The 19,005-nt window shown below is 47.3% G+C and overlaps 1 protein-coding gene across 10 annotated transcripts in view; it reads left to right on the plus strand.

Moving 5' to 3' along the window:
- The window catches only part of SPO11 (SPO11 initiator of meiotic double strand breaks), a 693,959-nt gene that overhangs the window by 669,709 nt on the left and 5,245 nt on the right, over window positions 1-19,005 (plus strand). For 9 of the 10 annotated variants that reach the window (XM_068263152.1, XM_068263153.1, XM_068263148.1 and 6 more), the window contains 7 exons: window positions 3,153-3,239; window positions 5,830-5,866; window positions 10,342-10,451; window positions 10,538-10,637; window positions 15,486-15,523; window positions 17,357-17,433; window positions 18,819-18,930. In XM_068263152.1, the coding sequence (XP_068119253.1) occupies window positions 3,153-3,239; window positions 5,830-5,866; window positions 10,342-10,451; window positions 10,538-10,637; window positions 15,486-15,523; window positions 17,357-17,433; window positions 18,819-18,930 (561 nt within the window). The remainder of the gene's footprint in view (window positions 1-3,152; window positions 3,240-5,829; window positions 5,867-10,341; window positions 10,452-10,537; window positions 10,638-15,485; window positions 15,524-17,356; window positions 17,434-18,818; window positions 18,931-19,005) is intronic. The other variant, XM_068263157.1, reaches the window with a different exon arrangement.

Consider the following 19,005-nt stretch of genomic DNA (forward strand, 5'->3'; position numbering starts at 1 on the left):
GCAGTAACTGCCACTGATTAGCAGCTGCCACTATGCCAGCAGCAGTAACAGCCACTGATTAGCAGTTGTAACCATGCAAGCAGCAGTAACAGCCACTGATTAGCAGCTGCCACTGTGCCAGCAGCAGTAACAACCACTGATTAGCAGCTGCCACTATGCTAGCAGCAGTAACAGCCACTGATTAGCAGCCAACACTATGCCAGCAGCAGTAACAGCCACTGATTAGCAGCTGCCACTATGCCAGCAGCAGTAACAGTCACTGATTAGCAGCTGCCACTATGTCAGCAGCAGTAAAAGCCGCTGATTAGCAGCTGCCACTGTGCCAGCAGCAGTAACAGACACTGATTAGCAGCTGCCACTGTGCCAGCAGCAGTAACTGCCACTGATTAGCAGCTGCCACTATGCCAGCAGCAGTAACTGCCACTGATTAGCAGCTGCCACTATGTCAGCAGCAGTAAGAGCCACTAATTAGCAGCTGCCACTATGCCAGCAGCAGTAACAGCCACTAATTAGCAGCTGCCACTATGCCAGCAGCAGTAACCGCCACTGATTAGCAGTTGTAACTATGCCAGCAGCAGTAACAGCCACTGATTAGCAGCTGCCGCTGTGCCAGCAGCAGTAACTGCCACTGATTAGCAGCTGCTACTGTGCCAGCAGCAGTAACTGCCACTGATTAGCAGCTGCCACTGTGCCAGCAGCAGTAACAGCCACTGATTAGCAGCTGCCACTGTGCCAGCAGCAGTAACTGCCACTGATTAGGAGCTGCCACTATGCCAGCAGCAGTAACAGCCACTGATTAGCAGCTGCCACTGTGCCAGCAGCAGTAACAGCCACTGATTAGCAGCTGCCACTATGCCAGCAGCAGTAACAGCCACTAATTAGCAGCTGCCACTATGCCAGCAGCAGTAACAGCCACTGGTTAGCAGCTGCCACTGTGCCAGCAGCAGTAACTGCCACTGATTAGCAGCTGCCACTGTGCCAGCAGCAGTAACTGCCACTGATTAGCAGCTGCCACTGTGCCAGCAGCAGTAACAGCCACTGATTAGCAGCTGCCACTGTGCTAGCAGCAGTAACTGCCACTGATTAGCAGCTGCTACTATGCCAGCAGCAGTAACAGCCACTGATTAGCAGTTGTAACCATGCAAGCAGCAGTAACAGCCACTGATTAGCAGCTGCCACTGTGCCAGCAGCAGTAACAACCACTGATTAGCAGCTGCCACTATGCTAGCAGCAGTAACAGCCACTGATTAGCAGCCAACACTATGCCAGCAGCAGTAACAGCCACTGATTAGCAGCCGCCACTATGCCAGCAGCAGTAACAGTCACTGATTAGCAGCTGCCACTATTTCAGCAGCAGTAAAAGCCGCTGATTAGCAGCTGCCACTGTGCCAGCAGCAGTAACAGACACTGATTAGCAGCTGCCACTATGCCAGCAGCAGTAACCGCCACTGATTAGCAGTTGTAACTATGCCAGCAGCAGTAACAGCCACTGATTAGCAGCTGCCGCTGTGCCAGCAGCAGTAACTGCCACTGATTAGCAGCTGCTACTGTGCCAGCAGCAGTAACTGCCACTGATTAGCAGCTGCCACTGTGCCAGCAGCAGTAACAGCCACTGATTAGCAGCTGCCACTGTGCCAGCAGCAGTAACTGCCACTGATTAGCAGCTGCCACTATGCCAGCAGCAGTAAGAGCCACTAATTAGCAGCTGCCACTATGCCAGCAGCAGTAACAGCCACTAATTAGCAGCTGCCACTGTGCCAGCAGCAGTAACTGCCACTGATAAGCAGCTGCCACTATGCTAGCAACAGCCACTGATTAGCAACCAACACTATGCCAGCATCAATAACAGCCACTGATTAGCAGCCGCCACTATGCCAGCAGCAGTAACGGTCACTGATTAGCAGCTGCCACTGTGCCAGCAGCAGTAAAAGCCGCTGATTAGCAGCTGCCACTGTGCCAGCAGCAGTAACAGCCACTGATTAGCAGCTGCCTCTGTGCCAGCAGCAGTAAAAGCCACTGATTAGTAAGCTGCCACTATGCAAGCAGCAGTAACAGCCACTAATTAGCAGCTGCCACTATGCCAGCAGCAGTAACAGCCACTGATTAGCAGTTGCAACTATGCCAGCAGCAGTAACAACCACTGATTAGCAGTTGCCACTGTGCCAGCAGCAGTAACTGCCACTGATAAGCAGCTGCCACTGTGCCAGCAGCAGTAACAGCCACTGATTAGCAGCTGCCGCTGTGCTAGCAGCAGTAACTGCCACTGATTAGCAGCTGCCACTATGCCAGCAGCAGTAACAGCCACTGATTAACAGTTGCAACTATGCAAGCAGCAGTAACAGCCACTGATTAGCAGCTGCCACTGTGCCAGCAGCAGTAACAGATACTGATTAGCAGCTGCCACTGCCAGCAGTAGTACCAGTCACCGATAAGCAGCTGCCACTATGCCAGTAGCAGTAACAGTCACTGATTAGCAGCCAGCAGCAGTAACAGCCATTGATTAGCAGCTGCCACTGTGCCAGTAGCAGTAACAGTCACTGATTAGCAGCTGCCACTGTGCCAGCATCAGTAACAGCCACCGATTAGCAGCTGCCACTTTGTCAGTAGCAGTAACAGCCACCGATTATCAGCTGCCACTATGCCAGCAGCAGTAACAGCCACTGATTAGCTGCTGCCACTGTGCCAGTAACAGCCACTGATTAGCAGCTGCCACTGTGCCAGTAACAGTCACTGATTAGCAGCTAGCAGCAGTAACGGCCAATGATTAGTAGCCGCCACTGTGTGCACACGGTATATGGGTTAGTTTCAGTGGAAATGCTTTATTTAACAAATTGTCACAGGCATAGTTCAGCAACAATTGTTTAATTTCACTAGTTTGGTCCCCTAGCACTCCCAAGAACAGTGATATGGCCTGGCTGGGCCTAAACATTTTGGACCCCTTTAGTTTAGACTGTCAGTCAAAGAAATGCAAACGAAAATTTGTATGTAATGGAAACAATCCCATAGACTTATATGAAGATGTGAATTTTCACTGTGCGAAAATGCAAACATTCACCTGTAGTGGAAGGTAAGGCTAAAGCTGCAGAGTCCACATTTTGCAGATGTATACCTGCTCCATCATGTAGAAATGGTATTTCCCTTCTTTCCTCCAGCTTTCTACATCCAAAGGATGCCTGTCTGGGGATTTGGTATTTACAGAGGAAGACGGGACAAGAGTCATTTGCAGCAGCAGCTCCTCCGTATGTACAGGTCACACAGTGGCAGGTCCTCTGAAAGGGATCTGAGAACCTTATTCTGAAAATATTGAAAGGGAACCTGTAACAAAAACCCTCTGGGGGATTATTATCTCAGGAGGGGGAAGCCTCAGGGTCCCAATGAGGCTACCCCAACCCCTGAAGCTTGAAAGAATCCAGCGCTGGCTCCCTTAGTTACCCCCTCCACAAGCTTTACAAGCTGTGATATATTTACCTCTCTGGGATCCTGCACAGGCGCATTATCGGCTCTTCATTTGGGCTAGACGAAAATGGCCGAGCCCGATTGTATCCGCTCTATTGTGCAGACTTAAAGGACTCGCGCCTGTGCAGGAGAGCGGATACCATCTGGTTCGGCTTTTTCCACCTTACCCAAATGAAGAGCCGCTAGTGCACCTGCGCAGGATCGCGGCAGGTAAATATTTAAATCGCCGCACTTCGGGGGTCCAGTCATTTGGACAGAGGGATCCAGAGGCTTCCCCTTCCCAAGGTAAGTATTCCCCAGGGGGTGTTTTTTACATTACAGATTCTGTATTCAATAATCAATTCTTTATTTTTATCTGGTAAACAAGTAATAAGAATGCTAAACAGCCAATCCAAAAGTTAAAACCACTATTACTTTTCTTGTTGATAAATGATCATTCCTAAATTTACCTGACTCTTATTTGGTACACACAAAATGTGGTACACAAAAAGGAAGTTGCAGGGCATGCTGGGTTGTCATTTTTTGCTTCTCTAGTTCCCCACAGACTTAACTAATGCAGTCTAATTGGCTGAAGCATTTCCTCCTGTTTTCCCCTCCCACACCTCTGTCCCTCTCTGATTGGCTAATATTTCTCATGCTGAGACTATGCACTTTCTATAGTGAAGGGCGGGCAAATCGGGGTAAGGGTGTAAGGGAGGAAATTACATCATGATTGGCTTCAAAATAGCCACCCTTAAAGAGGAACTCCAGTGAAAATAATGTAATAAAAAAGTGCATTATTGCTACAATAATTATGTATAAATGATTTAGTCGGTGTTTGCCCATTGTAAAATCTTTTAAATCCCTGATTTACATTCTGACATTTATCACACTGTGAAATTTTTACTGCTGGCAGGTGATGTAGCTGCTGCTTGCTTTTTTAGCAGGTGGAAACAGCTGTAAACAGCTATTTCCCACAATGCAACAAGATTCACTGACAGAAAACTGCCAGGACCATGGTCCTCAGAGTGTTTTGTGGGAGGTGTTTCACCACAAGATCAGCCATACAGAGCCCCCTGATGGTCTGTGTGTGAAAAGGAATAGATTTCTCATGTAAAAAGGGGTATCAGCTACTGATTGGGATGAAGTTCAATTCTTAGTCAAGGTTTCTCTTTAAAATTGGAAATGCTAAGAAGGATTTTCTCTTTTTTTTACTGTATAAAAATCACTAAAATCAAAACGTGGACAGTGCAATACATGTTATGTAAGTAGAGCAAATATTTATCTACTTATATATGTGTTTTTTTTTCTGATATAGTATGGCTGACAGCTACTCTTTAAAACAAACCTCCCCATCAAGAGGAACTGTAACCAAGGACTGAACTTCATCCCAATCAGTAGCTGATACACCCTTTCCCATGTCAAATCTTTACCTTTTCTCCAATAGATCATCAGGGAAATCTGTTTGTCTGATATTGTGGTGAGTCATGACCATGGTTCTGACAGTTTCCTGTCTGTGAACCTCATTGCAATGTGGGAAATAACAGATATTTCCAGCTGCCAATCAAGCAGTATCTCCTGTGCATAGAACCTTCAGTAACAAACATTTCGCAGAGATCGCCTGGTGGAATGTTAGTTTACTGGCTAACAGTGAGCTACTGTATAGGCCTGATGCAGTATACTGCAGTAAAGTTGCCACGCGCAGGGAGCACACAGCAATTTTACCATTACTAATGCCAGGGGAGCACTGCACATTAAAGTGAACCAGAGACGAAGCACCCTCATGTATTTTACCATATATATCGGTGGGGACATTAGAGAAAACACCTACCCTGCTCTCTGTTTCATCCTTCACTGCTCAGCCTGCTTGTTATCAGCCCTGATAAAATCCCCGACTTAGCATTCAGTCTGGCTTTGCTCAGGAATCATTATAGCCGAGTCTGTCTTCTCTGATGTATTTTCAAGCCCAAGTCTGCCCCCTTGTGGCTCTGCTCAGGAATCATTATAGCTGAGCCTGTCTTCTCTGATGTATTTTCAGGCTGAGCAGTGAAGGATGAAACAGAGAGCAGGGTAGGTGTTTTCTCGAATGTTCCCACTGATATATATGGTAAAATACATGAGGGTGCTTTGTCTCTGGTTCACTTTAACTCTTTAGCATCATCGTGGGCATTACTGCAGTAGTCACGATAGTACGGGCTATAGTAGAGTTAAAATTGCCATGTGCTCCCTGTGCATGGCAGCTTTATCACAGTACAGTGCGTCAGGCCCATTGTTCCATGGGGGGGGGGGGGGGGGAGGGTGCAGGGGGGTCTTTCATGTTGAGACCAATGGGATATTTGAAACTTGAGATGTTCTGCTGCTCCGGCCCATAAAACCCATTTCCTTTCCTTTTAGAGCGTTCTCATACCATCCAATGTGGACGGAGTCACCAGTATCCTTTGCGGGTAAACCTAACCTGAACATGAAATACCCAGGAGCGTGTGCGGCCCAAGTTACAGCTGTGCGGCGTGACATCTTCTGCCTCTGCGTTCTCTAGAGCAGCGTGTCTCAGCATCTTTACAGCAGGTAGCCCTTTACGAGAGACGGGCTGCTGAGTACCCCATATTGTGAACAACAACATCACAAGCAGTGGCGTATCTATTAGTATTATTTATATATCGCTGACATCTTCTGCAGCGCTGTACAGAGTATATTGTCTCGTCACTAACTGTCCCTCAGAGGAGCTCACAATCTAGTCCCTGACAAAGTCATATGTATGTGTCGAGTAGTGTATGTATCGTAGTCTAAGGACAATTTAGGGGAAAGCCAATTAATTTGTCTGTATGTTTTAGTTGTGGGAGGAAACCAGAGTGCCCAGAGGAAAACCACACAGACACAGGGAGAACATGCAAACATATAAACTTTGTGCAGATAGTACCCTGGTTTGGATGCGACCTAGCACTGCAAGGTGACAGTGCTAACCACTACGTCATCATGCTGCCCGTGCTACCTATGGCATTAGACACACGGTGCTGGGTATTAAATAAGGCCCAGTGCACACCGAGCGGTTTTTGGAGCGATCCGCCGGCCGCATCCGCCTCTAAAAACGCTTGTCTAATGTATTGCAATGGGATGGTGCACACCGGCGGTTTGCGGTTTTTGCCAAGCCGCAAACGCGCCTCCTGCTGCGCGTTTGCGGTTTTCGGAAGCGTTTCGTCCTCAATGTAAAGTATAGGAAAAACGCAAACCGCTCTGAAAAACGCTAGTTCAGAGCGGTTTGCCAGGCATTTTGGTTACAGTAGCTGTTCAGTAACAGCTTTTACTGTAACAATATGTGTAATCTGCTGCACAAAAACGCACGCAAAACCGCTAGGTATGTTTAGAAAACCTCTCTAAACATACCTAGAATCGCTCTGAAATCAGCTCCCAAAACCGCTAGCGTATTGCGGATCTGCTAGCGGTTTTGGTGTGCACTGGGCCTCAGTCAGATTCACGCCTAATATTGCAGCGTTACCACCAGAACATCCCACTCCTATCTGATAGGGATGTTAAACAGACATGTATACCATTATAATAACTGTCAACATCATTAAAGGGGCACTATGGAGAAACATTGTAACATTTTAAAAGTGTGCAAACATAGACAAATAAGAAGTACGTTTTTTTTCCAGAGTAAAATGAGCCATAAATTAATTTTCTTCTATGTTGCTGTCACGCACAGTAGGTAGTAGAATTCCGACAGAAGCGACAGGTTTTGGACTAGTCCATCTCTTCATAGGGGATTCTCAGCAAGGCTTTTATTCTTTATAAAGATATTCCCTAAAAAGGATGTAAACAATGCTGCTGGCCATCTTCCCTGCGCGCTACACAGTTTTTTGGCAGTTGGACAGAGCAACTGCCATTCACTAAGTGCTTTTGAAAATTAATAAATCCCTGAGAATCCCCTATGAAGAGATGGACTAGTCCAAAACTTGTCGCTTCTGTCAGATTTCTACTACCTACTGTAGGTGACAGCAACATAGGAGAAAAGTAATTTATGGCTCATTTTACTTCTGGAAAAAAATGTACTTCTTATTTGCATATGTTTGCACATATATTAAATGTTACAATTTTTTGCCATAGTACCCCTTTAATATTGCAATATGCCTAATAGGTATCCCTTCTATCTTTTAGCTATTATGTTATTAAAGTAATAGTGTATGTATGTGTACATTTAACTATGCAGTGTGCGTGCATGCTTAAATGTCCAATATGCAGCAGTTTGTGAATCTGTATATGAAATATGGAGAAGTGAAGTGAAGTGACTGAATCTCCCATGGTAAAAGGATAGGGTGGCTGGATATGCCCTGCGCTTGTTAATGAAAGAAGAAGGGGTGGCTAAACCAACTCCTCCCGGCAGGGGTGTAACTAGAAATCACGGGCCCCCCTGCAAAACTTTGAAGGGGCCCCCCTCCCATCTTCTCTCCGTGCCCAGACTTTTCAAGCATCACTACAGTACACGGCACTTGGAGAGGAGTCTAAAGGCTGGGGTAGAACAGGCTGTACACAAGACAAGAGCCTGCTGAACACTGAATAGGGACTGTCTACAAATATTTGTCTGCAAAACTTTGTATGATTCCTTATCAGTGGCTGAGCAGATGCAGTCATTAGAACACTTTGCAAAGAGCAGAACGTTTTTTTCTCTCCTTGCCCTTACATATCATTCTCACTGAACGGGTCCCGGAAGCTTCTGGGCCCCCCTGCAGCTGCATCCCTTGCAGGGTCTATTGTTACGCCCCTGCCTCCCGGACACTTACTGGGAGGAGTTGTGATCCCAGAGCCTGGGCACCTAAGATCCGGCCGCCTGTATCCATTGGTTTAAATGCATCAATTTCTCGCACCACTGTAAAAGTGTGGTATGCATGAGACCCGGAAGTGATGTCACCACCTTTACCTTGTGGCTGGAAGGGGGGGAATATGCAAAGGGTCTACCATGGTGACACCTGGAGTGGCCCGCTACTGCTGCCACACCCTTAGTTCGCCACTGATCACAAGTATCCCTTGATATAGATATGTTTGTTATGAGTTTGCAGTACTTGCATTTACATTCATTTAGAACATTCTTTATGCTTTTAATGAACTAACCATACCTAATAAAGCTCATATATGCATCATTTAGCATATAAAAAAAACTCAATGTAATGGAGTAACTTAAAGTTCAAGTCTCCCCAGGGGTACACATATCACCCATTGAGAACCTCGGTTCTAGAGTATCCATGTCAAACTCGAGCCTGCAGAGCTATCAGATTTGGCCCTCAAGTAGTTTTCCCATTCAACATTATGTTTGGCCCACTGTAGACCATCACGGAAGCTATATTGGGGGTGAAGCCCTAGATCACCAGGGAAGTCATATGGCGGAGGGAGGGGGAAAGCACTAGATGCCAGGAAACTGTAAAAGGGAGGGGGGTCACTAGACACCAAGGAACTGTTAATGGATGCAAGGGGGGACTACTAAACACCAGATAACTATTTAGAGGTGGGAGGAGAACCACTAAACACCAGGGAACTGTATAGAGAAGGGACGGGGGCCACTAGAAACCAGGGAACTGTATGGGGAGGGGGGCACTAGACTCCAGGGAACTATATGTTGGAGGGGGTGTGCTAGATAACAGTGAACTTAAAGGGAACCTGAAGCGAGTAAAATTATTTAAAATAAACACATGATGTAGCTGCAAATGAAAATTACATTATTACCTGTCGGTTCCTCTCAGAAGCTCATCTTTTTCTTGTTACAATGATCCCTTCCAGTTCTGACAATATTTTGTCAGAACTGAAATATACCAGTTGCTGTCAGTTATATATCAGAGAGCTGTCAGTGATAGAGCTGCTCAAATCCGGAACCGGGTGATAATTGCTATCCGGATATCTCCCAGTAGACCTGTGCGGGGTGGGCGGGGTAATCAATCTTACCTGTCTGACGTCTTCTTCGTCCATCCCTCGGCGCCTCCTGATGCACTCCACGCGCGTCACGTGATTACAAACACTTCAACCTGGAAGGAGGAAGTGTTTGTAATCACGTGACCGCCGCTTGGACCGCATCTTGGGAGGCGCCGAGGGACGGACCGAAGAAGACTTCAGACAGGTAAGATTGACCCCCCGGCCACCCCGCACAGGTAACTGGGAGATATCCGGATAGAATTATCCGGATGTCTCCCGGTTCCAAATTTGAGCAGCTCTAGTCAGTGACAACTGAATCTGCAAGGTAATGTCTATTTTTCCCTATGGCTCAAGTGGGCGATATTACAGTTGAACAGTGTGCTGGCCAGGAAGCTGTTATGGGGTAATAGCCATTTTTAAAATGGAGGACGGAGAATTCCATTGATCACAATGGACAAATGGAATGCAAGAGAGGAGAAAGAGATTGAGGAGTAGACTATGCAGGAGGTATTGTTATTTTGACATTTTATTTTCAGTTCAAGTTCTCTTTAATAGGGGGAGGAGGAGGACCACTAGACATCAGGGAACTGTATAGAGGAGGGAGGTGGCCCTAAGACACCAGGGAACTGTATGTGAAAGGGGGGGGGGGTGCACTAGACACCAGAGAACTTTATTAGGGAAGAGGGTGGTTACTAGACATTCAGGTTGGCCCGTGACTTGGTCCTAGCATTCCATTTCGGCACACTTTGTGTTTGCGTTTGACACCCCTATTCTAGAGAATTATGTCTGCCTATAGTCTGCCTTCTTCCATCATATTAACCCTTTTCTATGGCCTGCTTTACTTGACCCACCAGGCAATCAGTGTAGACTTTTCACCAGTCCTAGCCACACCAGTCCACTGCCAGACATGAGGTGATCTCAAGTGACTGCAGAGATTTAAGACTTGCCTAGTATTTATTGTGGGCATTGGGTAACCTTTGTTACCTCCGTTCTTCCTCCTTGACAATAGAGATATGAGAACTCACGCCCGCTTTGTCCTCATTATTGAGAAGGACGCCACCTTCCAGCGGCTCCTCGATGACGACTTCTGTGGGAAGTGTGGCCCCTGCATCCTCGTCACGGTAAGATGTGGCAGTTCTTAGCCCTGGTCTGAATCTCATGAGCCCGAGGAAGATTACTGGTAATGTGTGATGTTTGCGGCCTCTAGGGAAAAGGAGTTCCCGATCTGAACACCAGGCTCTTCGTGCGCAAACTCTGGGACACCTTCCACATTCCCATCTTCACTTTGGTGGACGCTGACCCACACGGTACACCATTCTGACTGCTAGCAAGTTGTTTGTGTTCTTAGGGTAATCAAATCAAGCTGAGGGATGGAGAGGCACGGTATTATTACTAGTATTATTCATTTCCAGTTAGGTCCATAAATATTTGGACAGAGACAACTTTTTTCTAATTTTGGTTCTGAACGTCACCACAGTGGGGTGGATTCATAAAGCATTACCACATTCGGTAATGCAGAAAACAGCTGACTTTACCAAGCACTTGGGAAAGTGTCAATTCATAAAGGCTGTTACCGTATGAAAAACTGAAATTTATCGAGAAGTGAGGTAAATTACCGACTTATGTGGTAAGTACCCCAACAAATGTCAGTAAATGTCAATTCGTAAAGCCTACAACATGCAGTAAAATGAGCCATAAACGACTTTTCTTCTATGTTGCTGTCACTTACAGTAGGTAGTAGAAATCGGACAGAAGCGACAGGTTTTGGACTAGTCCAGCTCTCCATAGGGGAAAAAACATACTTCGTATTTGTATATGTTTGCACATATTTTACATTTTACAGTTTTTCTCCATAGTGCCTCTTTAAATAGAATGTTAAGAAAAACGTATAGACAGATTCAGAGCAAGCAGAGGCAGCATAACAAAACATGTACATCTAAAGGGATGTTGGGATGCATCTTCTAATGTAATTTCCTCACCGCACGGAACAGCTTTGAACTACACAGCGACACTCCACACTGCTCTGCTGTTACCGCAAAGGTTTTTGTCAATGGGCTTCGGTAATTTACCAAACTTCTACTGCACCTGTGAACATTTTTATGAATCGGCACACAAAAGTCTAGAATACCGAATGCGGTATTTTCCAGACGAGATTTTTTCTTCGCACAGCCTTTTATGAATAGACCCCAATGACTTTTAAATGAAACAACTCCGATGCAGCTGAAGTGCAGACTTTCAGCTTTAGGGCCCATTCACACTTGCAAAACGCTAGCGCTTTTTCTAGTATTTTGCTCTGGCGATTTTTGGAGATTAACGCGAAAAATCGCCATTCACATTTGGGGTGATTTTCCACAATTGCGATTAGCGCTTCTATAGCACTAAACGCGATCGCCTTTAAATGGTGCAGGATACAAATCTGCCTTTGGCAATTTGCATTAATCATTGGCGATTAACACAAACCGCCCAAGTGAGAAGGCGCCCATAGGTTATTATTGCACTAGCGCTTTAAAAAGCGCTAGCGCTTGAGCGTTTTGCTGAAATCGCTGGCAAAATGATCAGATGTGAACGGGGCTTAAAAGTGATCCCAAGCCGAAGGTCGGGAATCAAAATGAGATGCTTACCTGGAAAGAGGGAAGCATCTGGATCCTATTGAGGCTTCCCTCCCTGCTCTGATGTCCCCCGTCGCTGAGCGCGGCTACAATCCATTAGCGCCACTCTCCTCTGTTTTGAGCGTGGCCACGCAGTAGCTGCACGAGCCTGCATGCACAGTAGCACGGAACTGCTCGTACATGAGTGGGTGCAGCTTACAGGGCATGCACAAGTGGGCAAGTGCAGGGCCACGCTGCAGGAAGAGAAGCTGTGCAGCCCCGATGGGGCGCAGTGGCTGGGGACATCAGAATACCGAGGGAAGCTCTGAAATTGGCCGCACCGCCAAAAACAGGCCTTCGGGGATGGCAGAAAATCCCCAACTGGCAGCAGGCCAAGCAGGAAGTGATGCTCACTTCCTTTTGGCGAATCAATGATGTGGGCAGAAACGTATTGTTAAAATAAGATCCGCGCATGCGCCTCCCGCAAAACTGCAGTGGTCAGTTTGAAAACACACACATTGCCATAGAATTAAATGACTTACAGTTCACTGCAGGAGCTGCACAGTAATTTAGGTATGCGCTTGTGTTAGATAGGGTACTTCCAGCACAGCGCACCGCAGGCAATGTGAAATCCCCCATAGACTGCCATTGCCTTAGCGGTAGGCTGCGGTAAAATGCTGCACCACACACCGCGCCAGTGTGAAAGGGCCCTGAGGCTTCCCTCTCTTTAGGCAAGTATCTGATTTTGTACCCGAGCTTGTTGGTAGTTTGTTGGGAGTATAGTAAAAATCACTGATAAGCAAATTACAGCCATAAACCTTTTCCTGGCAGAACACAACTTCTGAGGGCAGGGAGAGATAAAATACATGAACTATTGACCTTTTTCTAACTCTGGGACCCTTAATAGGCTGACACTGATTAGAGACAGTAAAACATTCAACCTACTTTGTAAATGTTTAAATATAAAATAAAACCTTGAGATAGCTAAAAAAAAAAGTCATTTTTAGGAGTAGGAGGATAAATATACAGTAATTGTTTCGTCTCATCAGTTTATTTTCACCTCAGGTTCACTTTATGTGCCGGTTCACACGGGCTTCTGCCGGAGGTCTTGTTGCAGCTAAGCGGAAAACCATTTGGCCTCAGGGGACATGAAAGTGCCACAATTATCGAATCCTGGACACTACGTGTAGATGGGACAGGGGGATCCAGTGAGGCTGTTACGTCAACGGTGCTATAAGCCATCACGGTTATGTAAAAAAACGCTTGTGTGCATTTTAACCACCCTGGCGTTCTATTAAGATCGCCAGGGCGGCTGCGGGAGGTTTTTTTTTTTATGAAGCCCACTAGAAGGCCTCCGGCGATCAGAAGTAACAAGAATCGCGGCCCTCCTTGTTTTGCTTTCCTCGTCGCCATGGCGACGAGCGGAGTGATGTCATGGACGTCAGCCGACGTCCTGACATCAGCCGCCTCCGATCCAGCCCTTAGCGATGGCCGGAACTGATTGGTCCGGCTGCGCAGGGCTCGGGCTGCTGGGGGGACCCGCTGCTCGCGGCGGATCGCCGCAGAGCGGCGGCGATCAGGCAGCACACGCGGCTGGCAAAGTGCCGGCTGCGTGTGCTCCTTTTTATTTGAATAAAATCGGCCCAGCAGGGCCTGAGCGGCACCCTCCGGCGGTAATGGACGAGCTGAGCTCGTCCATACCGCTAAGGAGGTTAATAGACATAGCTTGAGCGATGAATGCAATAACCACCCTATTTAACGACTCTACTAACGCCAATCGGTGGCCGCAGAGTGGCTACCCCAGGACCGCCTAACGCTGAAGGGCATCAAGTCCTGGGGAGGAGATTAGCGGGAATCACGGGTGCACGCGCATCCCTGCTTGAGTGATGGAGTGGAGTTCCGTAAACAGTCTGGCAATGCCGATCGTTGCTGGCAGAAACCACTGTTTCTTTTTGTTGTACAGCACTGCGATCTACTGCAGCACTGTACTGGAGACAGCCCTGTCACTCGGCTGTCACCTGGAGCGGCTCAGCAGGCGATCCCCTCTCATAGGCTGATGCCTATGAGAGAGGATCGCCCTGATTGGTTCTCGGGGGGAGAAAAAATTAGCATTTTTTAAAAAATTTTTTTATTAAAAATAGAATTACAAATAAATAAATTTAAAAAAAAAGCAAGCAGCGATCAGAGCCCATCAACAGAAAGCTCTGTTGGTGGGCAGAAAATGGATCAGATTGATTTGTGTGCTAAGTAGGGATGATCGGAAGAGGCGATTTCCGATCTCGCGGTAATTCTGCCTTCCGCTATAACGAAATTCCGCTACCACTACACTCCAGCGGATCCCCGTGGAATTCCGCATTCTGGCGGAACAATTTCCACAATGTTAAAGGGAACCTAATGGACGTTTCCTTTTAAACAAATACCAGTTCCCTGGCAGTCCTGCTGATAACTTTGGCGTTAGTGGTGGCTGAATCACAATCCTGATTACAATTTTTTTTTGGGAGCAGCAGGAGTTGTCGTAGGCCATGGGACCTAGAGGTGGTTCCACGGCAGTCATTACAATTTTTGTTTGGAGCAGCAGGAGTTGTCGTAGGCCATGGGATATAGAGGTGGTTCCATGGCAGTCATTACAATTTTTGTTTGGAGCAGCAGGAGTTGTCGTAGGCCATGGGATATAGAGGTGGTTCCATGGCAGTCATTACAATTTTTGTTTGAAGCAGCAGAAGTTGTCATAGGCCATGGGACCTAGAGGTGGTTTCACAGCAGTCATTATAATTTTTTCAAGAGTGTGTGTTTCTGTGAGTGGGGTGGGGGGGGGGGTGCGGTTCAATTACCTTCTGGGCGTAGTGTCTTCTCTTATCGCAAATGGGTTTCCGTTATTTGCATTTTAAGAAAGGCTTGTTACTGTAGCTAGAAAAAACGACTTCTCACAACCCTGCACAAAAAATACAAAAAAATTAGGGGGTATGTAGGATGTCAGCCCAGTACCCTGGGATTTCAGTTTATTGGCAGAGAAAGCTAGGATGTCAGTTTGTTGTCAGAGCACCCTGGGATGTCAGTTTATTGCAGAGCACCCTGGGATGCCAGTTTACTGTCAGAGCACCCTGGGGTGTCAGTTTACTGCCAGAGCTTCCTGGGGTGTCAGTTTATTGCAGAGCACCCTGGGATGTCAGTTTATTGCAGAGCACCCTGGGATGTCCGTTTATTGCAGAGAACCCTGGGATGTTAGTTTATTGCAGAGCACCCTGGGATGTCAGTTCTGACATCCCAGGGTGCTCTGACATAAATTGACATCCCAGGGTGCTCTGCAATAAACTGACACCCCAGGAAGCTCTGGCAGTAAACTGACATCCCAGGGTGCTCTGACAGTAAACTGGCATCCCAGGGTGCTCTGACAGTAAACTGGCATCCCAGGGTGCTCTGAAAGTAAACTGATCTATTGCCATATAGGGACCTATTTTAAGAAAAAAGTGGGGCTTACATATAGAATTGGGCCACTACTTTTAGCCATTTTTGTATGTTTGAATGTTACAACCCCCTTTTAAATCACTTTTTGTATGTCTATAACAGGAATAGAGATCATGTGCATCTATAAATATGGCTCAGTGGTGAGTACAGTTTCCAAGCAACTTGCTTTATATCCTAATCACTTACAGGCCCGTTACCGCATTAAATTGCATTTGTGGTTAACAAAAAATAAACTGAGCATTTGCATGTTTTTTTTAATACATTTAGGCCCCTTTCACACTGGGCCATTTTCATTGTGCTATAGCAGGGGTATACCTTCCCTGATTGGCCGAGAGCAGCGGCAGCAGAATGTGATGAGACGCGGCCATACAGCCGCGATAATACAGCTACTGGGAGCAACTTTTGTTGGGACGTGGCCAGGAGGCCGCGATCTACTCAGCAGTCGGTCTCGATCTACCTATTGGGCATCTAGGTGCTATAGCATATATATATATATATATATATATATATATATATATATAACGCTATAGCAATTAAAAACCTATTGGGCCTTTCATACCTACCTCAGTGCGATGGAAGCATGAAATTTGACATGACGACAGCAGCGCGTCATCGGTGAACACCCGCAGCGATGTGCGGCGCCCGGAAGTCGTGTCAATGGCGATGCAGAGATTTTAAAATGTTTGGCATTCATTGTGCGCATGCTTGAAAGTGTATTTCTTCAATACACCTCCGTCTATTGAATGGCCCCCCCAAGGTGTCCACCCCCCTCCCCCTATCTCCAGCTATGGTGACCCTATTCATGCCTGCAGGAGATTAGTAAAAGAATAAAGGTAGCCATACACTGGTCGATTTGCCATCAGATTCGACCAACAGATAGATCCCTCTCTGATCGAATCTGATCAGAGAGGGATCGTATGGCTACCTTTACTGCAAACAGATTGTGAACCGATTTCAGCCTGAAACCGTTCACAATCTTTTGTGCTGCTGCTGCTGCTGCCGCTCACCCCCCCCCCCCCCCCCCCCGCCGCATACATTACCTGCTCCGCCGGCGCGACTGCCCCCGGTCACCGCTGCTCTGTCCCCGCTCTGGTCTCCAGGTCCGGCATGCTTTACTTCTTCCTGCCCGGCAGGAAGTTTAAACAGTAGAGCGCCCTCTACAGTTTAAACTTCCTGCCGGGCTAGAAGAAGTGAAGCATGCATGCCGGGCCCGGACACTAGACCAGCGTAGAGACGGAGCAGCGGTGACCGGGGGCAGTCGTGCCGGCAGAGCAGGTAATGTATGCGGGCTATATTGCGTCGGTCGTCGGGTACTCCAACGCCGCTAGCGACGCGCTCCCTACCCGTGGGCGATCGACGGTACTTTTCCGCACGGAGCGATCGACGGGATCGGACGAAATGGATCGAAATTCGGCGTGTTGCGGGAACGATGTGACAGTGATCGAATCTGCTGTCGATCTGGCGGGAATCGGCCTAGTGTATGGCCAGCTTAAGTCCAGAGCATAGAGCATTGTGCTGCCTCCTCTGTCCTGCCTGGATTAGATAAGACTCTGCTATATGTACTCTCTGCATTTGTAGGGTAAAAGAGAGGGGGAATAATGGGGACCCCAGCAATGCTTTTAGGGACAGATGATGGACACCTAATGATATTGTGCAACTGAAGGGTCGGATGGGGCTTGGCAACCACCTCGGGGGCCCAGGGTGGTGAATTTGCTGGGGAGGGGGGGAATGCTCAGGGGGGCCCCAAGTTACTTTTGTCTTGGGGCCCCATTGTAGCTAGACCAGGCCTTGCCCATTGTTCCTAGAGCTAGCCCTGCCTCTAATACTACAGGACTGCCAGGCAACTTGCATTGTTTAAAAGGAAATAAATAGGGCATCCTCCATATCCCTCTCACTTCAGGTATATTTTCAGCTTGGTGTAGGTTAGCGCTGGCATCCATCCATCTCACCCATCCGCATGTCTTTTCCTGCAGGCAATGTCCTTCGAAGCTCACAATCTAACAGTCCCATCTATCGCCTGGCTGGGCCTGCTGCCGTCTGACATAGAGAGGTGAGAGGACGCAGCGCTTGTAGAAACAGTCGTAGCATTTTGCCATTATGCATTCATGGTACAGCGATATGCATGTAGCTTAATGCACATTTCATTTGTACAGCACTATGGAAGATATTGGCGCTATATAAAGTAAAAAAAAAAATGCAGCTTGGAATTGGTCCAATCGAATTCACTTGATTTTAACTGGTCAAATTTCAAGGTGCATACAATTTGCACTAGATTTGCATGCGACCTGCAATTATTAGCTGCTCACTGGCCACCTCTAGCCAGCAACTTTGGTGGTGTCCGATTTGATTGATACTATAGAAGTACTTAAAAAATAAATACTATCTGGTCCTCTTAAACTGGCTATATATCTAGCAATATTGTGGCTCGAACGACCATCCAATTTGATAACGTTATCAAATTGGATGAAAATTGGTGCCACAACAAGCATGCCTGATTGACAAATGTAATGATCGAGCATGCTGGAAAATCGCTCTGACGTGGTCAATGACATTATCACCACAAACCCAACACGCTCCCGGACGCTATACCCCCAATTATAATTGTTCTGCCCCTGGTGCCTGTGCATTGTACATCTCACCTGTCCAACTGCGACTAATCCCGTTCTCCTCCACCGTCTCCCTTCAGTGTTACCAGGCATGTGTGAGCAACGTCACATTCATGCCACATGGTATACACAGCCTCACATTAGACCGCGAGTCAGTGCAGCTGGGCAGGTGAAATTACAATGCACGATCTGAAATCAGCCTGTGGTGTATGGGCAGCCAACACATCTCTCTCTAATTAGATTTAATCAGAGGGAGATCTGTCGCTTAGTCGATCTACCCATCATCGCTAGATCTACAGGCACCCGTAGGCTCAACACACACCATACAATCTTGGTTGTTCAATCTTACCACTTTCATGTAGTATAAGAGCTTATCCAATCAATCATTCAAGATATTTTCAATCTGTTGGCCCTTACGCTTGGGTCTAGACGTAGCGATCCGGCGGCTCGATTAGCCGCCGGATCGCCTCTTCCGCATCCCCGCACGTCCCCGCTCGCCCGCGCGTGCGTCGGATTCGATCCCCCCTCGTCCCCGCCGGCGCCGCTTATCTTCTGCTCGATTCCCTGCCATTGTCCGCTCGTGGAGAATGAGCAGGGAATCGGCGGCAGTGAGATCGGACCTGTCGGATCTTATCAATCGAGCCACATCAGTGGCTCGATTGATAAAACAAGATTTGGTAAATCTATACAACCAAGATTGTATGGTGTGTGTGTTGAGCTTTAGACCTGATTAGTAAAGCCATTAGAGATATTTTTGTACAGGTCTGCATTACCCGACACCTTGCAGCTCACAATGACAGCATTTCCATATGCCCTGCTTCTGTTTCAGGTTATATGTCTCTGCACAAGCCCTGATCCCATTGTCTGAGGAGGACCAGAGGAAACTGCAGAGCTTGCAGAGAAGGCCGTACGTGGCCAACCAGCCGCCGTGGCAGAGAGAGGTGAGCGAGAAGACCCACACACAATTTCCGCCATCATTTGCCATTTTTCAGATTGCAGTGAAATAAACAGGAACA

This window comes from Hyperolius riggenbachi, chromosome 12 (genome assembly GCF_040937935.1).
Source record: "Hyperolius riggenbachi isolate aHypRig1 chromosome 12, aHypRig1.pri, whole genome shotgun sequence".
Lineage (NCBI taxonomy): Eukaryota > Metazoa > Chordata > Amphibia > Anura > Hyperoliidae > Hyperolius > Hyperolius riggenbachi.